Raw genomic sequence first — 12,306 nt, forward strand, 5'->3', positions numbered from 1 at the left:
TCACGACTGAGTTGGGTTTTTTTTTCTTCTTTTTGCTCATGCATTATTCTAGGATGATTTTTAGATCTGTACAGAAGACTTTGGATTTTTTGAAAAATGATAATGAAGTTTTGAAGGCAAACAACCAAACATTCAAGCTCATATAAATATATGTATGCATGCATACGTATAAACAATATTTATACATATCGGTGTGTACACACGCACACACAAATGTATATATACATGCGTGTATATACATATACATGTATATAAATATATGAATACATGTATATATATGTATACAAATATATATATAATGCTATATATATATATATTTATACACACACACACATGCATATATATATATATATAATGCTATATATATATATATTTATACACACACACATATGCATATATATATATATATATATGTATGTGGGGGTGCATGGCCTAGTGATTATGGCATCATACCCACACTCTCAAGATTGTGGTTTCAATTCCTGCAAGTAGTGTTCTTGAGCAAAATACTTAATTTTCACATTACTCTACAATCACTTTGACATCTGATGTGTGGCACACTATGCACCTGTATAAGCAATGTCAATTTGATGGAAGGAATGAGCCAATGTACAGCATAAACATTTGAACACTACAAACACATCTTTTGTACAGGTTGTTCAGCAAAAGTTGAACACCCATACGTCATCTTTGATGGGAGAATCCATCACACACACATACATACATATGTATATATAAGAAAGAAAAGTAATCAAGCAGGAACTATAGTTAGAGATATGCTGGAATTCTATTAAGCAGAACACTTATGTAGTGATTGTTGACAAAGACTTGTAACTCTCTCAGAATTCACATAATGTTATGATTTGATAAGAAACAGTGAACTTTACATTCACTTAATGTACCCTAAATCCTTCTTGCTTTACAAGGATATAGTTATCATGGTAATCTGTATTGTTTAAGAAAACACCTGTGAGTCATGAAGTGTTACTCCAATATATAAAGCACCATTCCAAGTTGTAGCAATGCATGCTGACTGCTTAGAGATCTGGATACTTATTTTCAGAGACTGATCATATTCGTTTTCAGGTGTGATTGATGCCAGTGCCACCTGACTGGCCCCCGTGCTAGTGGTTCGTAAAAAACACCCACTACACTCTCCGAGTGGTTGGCATTAGGAAGGCATCCAGCTGTAGAAACCTTGCCGGATAAGATTGGAGCCTGGTGCAGCCTCCTGATTTACCTATCCTCAGTCAAACCATCCAATCCATACCAGCACGAAAAGCAGACATTAAATGATGATGATAATGATATAAACACTTATATATATTTATATATTTACATATATGTATGTACACACACACACACACACACATATGTATACATATGTATATCCTTTACTGTTGTATGTCCGCAAAAGTTATAAATATCACTGAGGATGCCGAAAATAAAGAACACAGAGCTTTCAAGTAAAAACTACTAATGTGGTATCTGTTTTGTCCAAGATGTATACAGACAATCTCTCACTCTTAGAAATACAGCCAACCAGTGAATGGTTTATTGGAAACCAGTAACTAATAGCATTATTATTTACCAAATGCTATAAATGAAATAAATAAGTTAAACAAACCAATTTTGGTCAATGTAGCGTAAGTGCTATTAATCAAATAATTTGTATTTTTATAGTTTTCTGAGAAATTCTTACAAGTTCTGATAAGCAACAGAATAGCTGACATAAGTAAAATAGGAAAATCCAATAGTGAAGTACCTGGGGTAAGTTTTATGGTTTTTGAAATAATAATTTCTGAAACTGGTGTTAAGTTTATAAGGGAAGAGAAGCTATAGTCAATTGAATTGATTGCTACTAATTTTTAACAGTCTGGAGTGATGAAGAGCACAGTCAAATCAATTATAGTTACACATTGGTCCAAGGTCATATGTTATTTAGCTCAGGTGAAAGGCAAATGAATTCTGCCTGAGCAGATCTTTGATAAAAACCGTTCCAGCTGTGACAATCTCATCTTTCTGCCTGGGTACATTGCAATAAGGACCCTATTATAGACAGTGTTTCTCTTTTAAATGCTATAATTTGGAGATTTGGTTTCTATATTTAGAGAGGCTACCTCAGTGACTCACAAAATCCCAAGTTTCTATGGGAACATAAACTTAATTCAATTTTTATCCAAGTATGTGATTGGAACTTATTTTATCCAATTTCTACAGAACATATAGGAATGACATTAAATAGTGCAGATAAACAATCATTTCTACAGTTTCTTCACCTTCATATCTAAAATAATGATTTCAAACACAGGCACAAGGATATAAATTTTGAGGTGGGTACAGGTGAGCAAATTGAATGCCAGGACTTCAGTGCTACTTGTTTTATCAACCTCTGGAAAGTTAACATCAAAACTGAACTTGGCAGGATTTGAACTCTGAGTGTCATGAGTTGTAACTAAATACTGCAAGACAATTTGTCCACTGCTCTACGAATTCTGCCATTTGCTAGATATATTTGATATATCGCAATTTTAATTAATCATCCCACAAATCCTTATACAATTCAATTATCACAAACCTTTTTTCACTCAATTATCCTATAAATTCATTTTTGCTCAATTACCCCATTGTTTTAAACATACCTGGACAATGTAATATATCTAAATGTTTCAAACTCTGATTGGCAATTATCAGCTGGATTGCATGACAGTAAGTAAATGAAATTGAAGTCACAAATTAGAATAATTAATAAACAAGCAAACAGAAAGCAAACAAAAATTGAAGTCAATGATGATATCTATTTTCTTCTTTTTTTCTTTTTGTCTGTTAAATTTCAGTTTGGCATTCTAGTGTTCAAATGAAGTTTGAATAAATGCTTTCTTATTCATATGATATTGTGGTTTAGTTGGATTGGTTAGAGTAAGGAGATGGGTGGAAAAGAGAGATATAAAGAAATTAAGCTAAAGAAGCAGAAAAAGCAAGAAAATGAGTGAGAAGGGAGGAAGGGAAACTATTGGTAAAAAGAATGCACATGACAAAAAAGGGAGAGATGAGGAGAAAGGTATAAAGAGTAAAAGGGAGGAGAAATGTGAAGCAGAGACGAGAGGGGAAGAAGAAAGAAGGAAAGACAAAAATGAAAATGCATAGAGAGGCTGAAAAAGAAATAAAATGATTGAACTGAGAGGAGGGGGAGGAAAGGAAGAGAAAAAAATCAATAAAGATAGACAGAGAGAGAGAGAGAATGAAAAGATAGGAAACATGAAAAATGAGGATATCTTAGGTTAGGCTTTCAGCTACAAGAATGGTAATATCTTTCATTGATTCTAAATTGCTTGGAAGTTTCAGTAATGTCTTAAGCTCCATCCACAAACCAACATGATGCACTTGCCTTACCTCTAATTTATTTCTGTATGCCTCACTAATTACTCTTTTACTGATTCCTACCAAATTCTCTCAAAAGATCTTTGCTGGATTCATTTTAACAAGAAAAGAAAAATCCTTTGTTCTGCGACCCACATTAGTCCTTCTCATAAATCTGGGACAGTGCTGCTACTACACATACACATAGATATTGTAGACTGAGTTTTGAAGATCATACAGCTTATAGGTACAGAATCCTCTTCTCCCAATTAACAAACTATAACCACTGATTCACAGATGCATGCTGAAATACGACAAAATGCTAGAAGCATATTTGAACTCATGGTCTGTGAGTAGGTATTCTAATTATATATCTGCTTAGCTATTTCACCCCTTCAATCTACAATAGAGGGAGAAAGACTGTGTGGTTACTAGCCCTGCTAAAATTAGCAACAAATCTTCAAATTACATTTTACCATCTTAAAACAAGAAAGAACACATTGGATAATGTGGTCATATATATATTCAATTAGAGGTTAAATTAGCCTCATTAAGGGATGTTATCATCCAATGAATTACTGATTTAATACCTAATATGTGTTGTGAATAATAATATTTAGAAAACAATATAAATTATGGTTTATAATCTTTCAAAAGAAAGTAAGAAAATGGAGATAAAGCATTTAATAAAATTTATACATGGTCTCCTGCAGCTGTTTTAATTAGGCCTAATTGATTGAATAGTATTTAATAAAATCATTATATTAGGCAAAATCTCTTCAGAGGGATAGAAAAAATATATACCGTTAGGTTTTTAAGTGTTGTATCTTAAAATCATCACACTTTTTCTGAATAAAAAACAGTATGGCCTTTGATGATGGATTTCAGGCTACAGACTAGCAGTAACACAAGACACTCAACTTGCTTGAAATAACAGCCAAGCTGTTCTCTAATCACAACCTACTTTCATAAATAACTATGGATGCACTTTGTCTGAAAATAAGAGATAGGAAGATCATGGCTGGAATATTTTTGATGATGCATCTGAACTACAGGGAAAAGTTTGATATTTTAATATGGTGAAATTTATTTATGGAAGAATGTGGCTTCGTATTCCAAGAGAGGAAAGTACAAAATGATAGTAAAACTCTAAAGTTAACTAGAAATTGGAAAAAAAAAAAAAAAGTTATGAATCCACTCAATATAATAGAGAAATGAATTAAATAAGGGTTGAAGATGACAAATAAACAAAGAGATAAAAGGAATAAAAAGAAAGAAATTAAAATCAGAATAATCAACTTGATGAATGGATAAAAGAAGAAAATAAAGAACTGAAATTAAAGATTATAAAAAGCTGAAAGATGAATAACATTAATATATATATATATATATATATATATATATATATATATATATATATAAAATAATATTAGGGACAAAATCCAAAATTACAGGTAAAAACTCAATTAAAATCAATTTATAAAAAATTAAAATTAAATTGAGCTTTATAGATAAAATATATATAAAATATATAGTTTTAGGGAAATAACCAAGTTTCAAGAACTCATCAATGAAAATCCACTATCACATATAGAAAAATTAACAATAAAAAGCACAATAAATGAGTATAATATAAAGCAAAGTAAATATCATAAGATAAATATATATTATATTTATCTTATGATATTTACTTTGCTTTATATTATACTCATTTATTGTGCTTTTAATTGTTAATTTTTCTATATGTGATAGTGGATTTTCATCGATGAGTTCTTGAAACTTGGTTATTTTCCCTAAAACTATATATATATATATATATATATATATATATATATATGTGTGTGTGTGTATGTATATATACTCTATGTGTATATGTGTGTGACCTAGAGTAATGTGTTGATGGAATAATACAGTAGATAAGACTATTAGAGGAAAAAAACAGGCCTGCCTGGAAAGCCTGGAAGAGTTGGGGTAACAGGGAACTGTACCAGATAGCCAGAAATGAGGCTGGGAGACAGGTATACATAGCCATGGGAGAAGCAGAAAATAAGAAGTTTGCCAATGTTCAGTGACGTGAGGACTAAAGAACTGAAGTATTTTGGATTGCAGAATAATGTACACACACACACACATATCTCATCATCATCATTTAATGTCTATTCCATGCTTCATAGGTTGAAAGGTCTTGACAAGATTTAACAGATTCATTGGCTGTGGAGCAGTAACCATGCAGCCTGTAAAACCAAGATCTGAGTGGGTGTACAATAGTGTAGGAGGTGGTTTCAAAATGTGGGGTTAAAATAAGAGAGAAGAGGGCAAAAGGAAGATCGGGAGAAGGGAGACATATGGTGAAAGATGAGAGATAACTTGGAAGCTCAGGAGGGTGATCAATGTAAAATGTGGGCAGAGAAGTAAGTGTTAAAAATGCAAGATAGATTACAGCAAAATGGCTCTGGGCAGCAAGAGGAGTAAGTGGTATCAAGGGAAAAAGTATCAGGAACCAGCTGAGGCAGAGCATGGCAGCATGGTTAAAAAATTCTCTTCTCAACCAGAATAGTTTCATGTTCAGTGAACTACATAACAATTTGGACAAGTCTTTTCTAATATAGCCCTGAGCCAACTGAAATCTTCTAAGTGGATTTGATAGACAGAGACTGAAAGAAAGCCATCGTATATGTGTGTGTGCATGTGCATGCACATCTCTCCTTGTGGTGACGTCATGTGATAGTTATAAATGAGTGGTGTCACCATCACACAAGTAGCATCATTTGTTTCCAGTTTTCCATGAAATATTGCTTGGAAACGAGTAAAGGTTGGCGTCAGTGAATTGCATCTGCCTCAAAGAATTCAGTCTGACCCATCCAAGCATGGAAATGTGAATGTTTAAATGATGACGATAAGATATTGATAGACATAAATTTGTGACGATATGCACACACACACACTTATACGTACAGAAATATATATATTTATATGCATATATATATACATATATCTATATTCTTGTAGTATTTAAGTATCTACATGTTGTATTGTTGAAATTAAAAATTCTCCAGCTTTATTTTTTTAGTTCTATGTAAGATTTTCATTAACATCTTAAAAACTTACAAACACCCTTCTCAGTTTTAGAATATATATTATTTTAATAATATGTATGTGTCTAAGCACTCTATCTATTCTAAGTAAAAATATTCTCAAGCATTATTTTCAAGTTCTAAACAAAACTTTATTAATCTCTTAGAGACTTACAGACTCCCTTCTCTATTTTCCCACTCAGCCACCCACCTATCTTAATGTTAGATGTTTGATATAATGGTCTGAAATCTAAATTGTGTGTGTCTGTGTGTGCACATGTATGCATGCATGCACATGTGCATACACACATGTAAAGCAACATATCTTTTTTAATAACAAAGAAAAATAAATTGTAAAAATCAATAAAATTCACAATGTACAGTTCTAAATTACAAAGAACCCTTACAGACAGAAACTATTTCTCAAAAATCATCTTAATCAACTATTGACAGTTAACGACTGAAGAAACAAAGACTTAAAAATGACCCAAGCCACCACTGAATTTTCACTGACCTATCTCTATAGTCAAGCGAAATCACTTTAGATAATTAATTTCTCAAATCAAAACAGCAATATGCCACATCATAGAGACAATTAGTCCAATCATTATATCCTTGCCTTTTACATGCAAAACCAATTTAAGGGATGAATTTCTTAAAATTGTCGAAATTGTAGCCCAATATCTTCATCCACTAGATGTTAAAACCTTTTTCTTTGAACATATCGATCCATAACATTTCTTTATCGCAATCTTTCTCAACAAATCACATGCACTCTTCTTGTATCTCACAGAAAGCCAGAAGCTGACACTGATTTGAGTATCAGAGTGGTTTGTAGCTTTTTCAGTCATTTGTCCACTCAACTGCCTTGTCTATGTTGATATTTATTGAACAAATATATGTGTGTATGTGTGTGTGTGTGTTCAGTGTATATTCATTGTGTTTTTTTTTTGTGGGGGGAAGGGTCACGTTGTTTTACATTGCTTCAGTTCACACAGCTGCAAGGGATGCACACCAGATCATTTGGGATCAATCTGCAATAGATTGGCTTTGCATCCTAGGAAAAATTTATTTATCGTTTCCATGACATTATGAAACTTAAGCTGTCAAGGTTTAGGTGGAATTAAGAAAGTTTATACATAAACCTGTTGGACAAGGCAAGTGAGCTAATCTGCATACATTCTCTTCATGCCAGTTTAAGTTTGCATCTGTTCTAAAAATCAAATATTTAGATAGGGAGAGAAATTGCTAAAGTTCCTAGTTGAGGAGCAACAGCTAAAGCAAATAAAGTGGAAAGCAACTGTTGTAGTTGAGTAATCTGAGATTGACCATGGATTGAAGGACAAGGCACAGTCCACAGGTTTATTGTTCCTGATATATTGTGACTTTGTTGAGTTGAAGTCTGCACTGCATGTTCAAACATGATGTAGGTTAATCATACTGTAAGCAATGTGTCATTGCTTGCCATATATCATTGCTGGGTATGATTCACTCTTTCCACTATTGTGCTTATTACAGTCTGATGGCCACCACAAAGTGGAGGAGATAGGCAAAGTGAACTTAGCCAGAAAATGACAATTTTGTTCCCATTCCCTTATCCCTGGGTGTGTGCTTTCCAGACCTAACAAACTGCTTTGGATTGACATCACCACATGGTTATTGGGTGCATTTACCAAAGTTTATTCTATAGCAAACATTTGGAATAGTAACAAATAGTAACTGGCTCCCTCCCCATCCATGTTTCTCATTGAAACATTGAGCTTTAGATGATCAAGAAGTGGAATAAATTTTATGTTGTGTGGAAAAAAAGAACAGTCTAATGTCTTGAGCAGAACCCATTGCCAGACAGGAAATTTAAATATCAACTAGTCTTGAAGGATCAATTAGGATTAGTAAGAAAGAGAGGATGAAAAGAAGAGATATAAAAAGCAAATATTAGTGGGGAGGAGAAACAATCAGGTTGAAAGGGAAAATAAAATAGCAGCAGATGTGAAAAACTGTAAACAGAGGAGAGGAGATAATGATGGAGAAATACTGTACATTTGTACAAACACTGACATACATGGTTAGATAAAGGTAACACCATTCTTGGGTCAAGTTTGCTTGAACTTACATAACCCTGATCCTCCAGCGATCTCAATTCTTCCATGGCATATAATAGTTCTTTTTCGCAACAGCCATTGTTATCTATTACCTAATCAATCTATGTTTTTGCAGGGAAATCAATGTAACTGATCAACCTGCAAAGTGTCTAAAGTGGGGTTGTCACTAACCAGCTCTTTCTTCTTCTCCAACAATGTCGAACGAAGTTAACTCATCTTTCTCTCATGGCATCTAAAATTTTAGGAAGTTTGTCATATAATCTTTCTTTGTTGAAGTGTTCTTTTCAGGAGACATTCAAAATGATATTATGTATGCATGTGTAGCTGCCACCCAGGATGATTTCAAAGTAAACGTCATCTCATGACATGTTTTGCTGTGTCATCAAATCCTTTTTAATGAGCCAAAATTTTGATGGCATTTAGGTCTCTCTTCAAATCTTGCCACTATCAATTTTGCCAGTCATCTTTCTAGGGGGTCAATAACTCTAGAAGTACAAAACTCAAGTACTGTTTATCTAATTAATTATTCCCTTCCCACAAATCTTGTGGTTTAGTGCTTATGTTAGAAATTATTAATAATTCAATATTACCTCCTTAATATGCGATGAAACCTAATAGTAATCTAACTCCAATATCTCTCAAACCTCAGCTGTAAACCTAATCTAATCATTAAACTGATCTAACAGAAATGTAATAGTATACAGATAAACTTAAATACCTTCAGGAAATCAGAGAAAGAATGATAATCTCAAGTCAACAATGGAACTTACATGTGGATGCTAGATCTGCCAGAAATAGATGCCAACCACCCTCAAATTACTTCCTGTTGTCTCAAAATAAAAAGGACACACTAGGTAATTTAAGGTATACTGTGTCTAAAAAAATATTTAGAGTGGTCATGTCTGGATTGGCGAAAGTTATGGGGATATCCAATCAAGACTGACCTAGGGCCAACAACAATAAAGAATGATCTTAACCTATTGTTTCCAGTGATAAACATCCATGTATCATAGAAGCATGTAGTGAATTTCCAATTAAGAGTGAAAATGTAACTGATCCAACGATAAATTTTTTAAGTAGTTATTCTGAAGATCGTATTAGAATGTTACTTTTAGAATCAAATTGCTTATCTTTAAACCATGTTTTTTTATACTATGTGATTATTTCAAACTGATCAGTATATATGTATACATTCCTCACTCTGTACTGGCTGTGAAATTAAGAAGTTCCTTTCACAAATATGTGGTTCTAGATTTGAACTGATATGCATGGTATCTTGAACAAGTGGACAGATGGAAACAATGTGGATTGTACCTATTCTAATACCCAGTATTAGATCTCTAACAGTTCATTCTGTTGCAAGCATTCAGACAGAGGATGTGGTTTCTTCTGATCTTTCCCATCTCTGCTCTCTGAATAAATCGTTAAACAAAAATTATACATTCTGTGTAGATTCAACTAATTCACTTAGTTTTATCATGCAACCATCTAAGAAACCATTACACAAACCTAATATGAATACAAAATCAATCTTTAATATTTGTTTGTCTTTTACAAACTAAAACCAATCTCACAACACTGATGGTGTTAAAGGCATAAACTAAAGCTCAATCGAATAGTCATTTAGCAAAGGAAAAATAATACACCATCCTCACATTAACTAAATTGCTGAAAAATATAAATTTTGTTACTAGACATCCTACTTATAAAAAGAATATCCCAAAAAGTAAATATATATATATATATATATATATATATGTATTTACTTTTTATATATATGAGAAGGAAATGAGGTAAGCATGCTTTACTGGTTATGTAATGTCAGTGTGTATGAATGATGATATGCAAATGACATGAGAGAAAAGCTGTAAGTGAAAGGAATAACATACAGTTTGCAAAAGTGAGAATTGCATTGGTACAGGCATGAGTATGAGAAGCATACTGCTGACAACATTTGCATAAAGAAGTGCAAAGAATTCTCAATTGGATGATGACAATGGAAGAAGAAAACCTAGGAAGACATGGGATGAAGTGAAAATTGATCTTGAAATACAGATTGTCACAAAAGGTAACAAGATTTCAAGAAGTGATGACGTGTTGTTCTAGAGAAAACCTGCTCTTTTGAGAAAATGTGGCAGAGAGAATACTAAAGAGGAAAGCATTGGTGACTGGGGTGCTATTGCAGCATTTACCCACTGATTCCCACCCCACCTCCTATTCTCAATGTTCTTTCTTTACAACTTCTCAATTCTCATTCCCTGGCCCATCTCCACAACCCCTACATCGCTTCAATGACCTCTATGGATTCTTATCATCTTCATTTCTTTCATATCACCTTCTTCCCGTTTCCAGTTTTAAAATGTAAGATAAAATTGGACCACCACTACTCAATCCATCCACCATTCTTATTACTCAGTTCCTCCTACTCTCTCTCTCTCTCTCTAATTTGTGACGTTACTTTTCCTCCTGTCCCTTCCATATTTCACTCCCAAAAGTGTCTATTCTGCTTCTCTCTCCACTACCACACACAATAAATCTCTTCCTCTCATCACACTTAAATTTCTCTCTTCACTTCATCTAAAATCATCAATCGCGCTCCCCTTTGAGGGCTCTCTAGTTTTACACATAACAAGACAACCTCACTAGTGCTGAGGCCATAGAAATAAAAAGCACCCCAGTATGCTCTGAAAATTCATTAGCAAATTGAGTAGAGATTATGATAGGTTAAGAGAATTTTTAGTCTTGCTAGGAGTTGACAAACTCTATAATGCTGTAGCCATGCAAAATACACCCAGTATATTCAGTAAAGAGATTTGAGTTGATGCTGAGGCATTGGGGTATGACACAATCCTGTCTCCAACTGAATTCCTATCAAATCATCCAACTCATGCTAGTATACGAAGTGAATGCAAAAAGATGATAGTCATGATGATAATTGTATGTGTGTATGTGCATGTAATATGTTTCATCATCGTAGTTTGTATAGATATTATTGAGATATCAAATGTATTATATATATTTACTAACAAAGATATGGCTATATAAAAGGTATGTATATGGATAGACTGATAAGGGAGGAAACTTTCCCACTAAGACACGTTATTTGTGTGCTAGTTGGCAAGTAAATACTCACAGTTGATGTACTGCTGTCAGGTTCACATGAATCGTCCGACCATTGTAAAAGCATAGACTGATCAGACTATAAGGAAAAAATGGGCAAGAAAAAGAGGCCAACTTTAACAATACTTATATACATATATATATATATTTATATATATCTATATATATACTTATATATACATATAATCTATATATATATATATATATATATATATATATATATATATATATATATATATATATATATATATATATATATATATATATATATATATATGACTGTATATGTATATACATGCATGAATAAATGAATGATTACATATAAATATATGTAAAAGTGTATTGTTAAAGTTAGTCTTCCTCTATATATTTTTTAAAAACAATGATAGCAACCGAGATAGCAATTATGTGTGGGCATATAGAATCCAATATCCTAATGACAAAATATTTAAATTTTCTAGGCAAATATAATATGTATGTATACATGCTCACACACACGTGTGTATATGTATGTATACATATATGAATATGTATACATGTGTATATATGTATGTGTGTGTATGTATGTGTGTGTGTGTGTGTGTAATAGTGATGGGTATGGCTATGAGTTTAAGAAGTTCACTTTGCAACTATATGGTTTTATGTTTAAA

At 32.8% G+C, this 12,306-nt stretch overlaps 1 protein-coding gene across 16 annotated transcripts in view; it reads right to left on the reverse strand.

Annotated features, from left to right (window-relative positions):
• The window catches only part of LOC106882686 (vitamin D3 receptor), an 886,520-nt gene that overhangs the window by 29,029 nt on the left and 845,185 nt on the right, over positions 1-12,306 (reverse strand). For 15 of the 16 annotated variants that reach the window (XM_089348112.1, XM_089348109.1, XM_089348107.1 and 12 more), the window contains one exon: positions 11,670-11,735. The exons of the other annotated variant lie outside the window; for it this stretch is intronic. In XM_089348112.1, coding sequence (XP_089204238.1) covers positions 11,670-11,735 — 66 coding nt within the window. The remainder of the gene's footprint in view (positions 1-11,669; positions 11,736-12,306) is intronic. 16 annotated transcript variants of the gene reach the window in all.

Source organism: Octopus bimaculoides, chromosome 2, assembly GCF_046866305.1.
Source record: "Octopus bimaculoides isolate indiv1 chromosome 2, ASM4686630v1, whole genome shotgun sequence".
In the NCBI taxonomy this organism is placed as follows: Eukaryota; Metazoa; Mollusca; class Cephalopoda; order Octopoda; family Octopodidae; genus Octopus; species Octopus bimaculoides.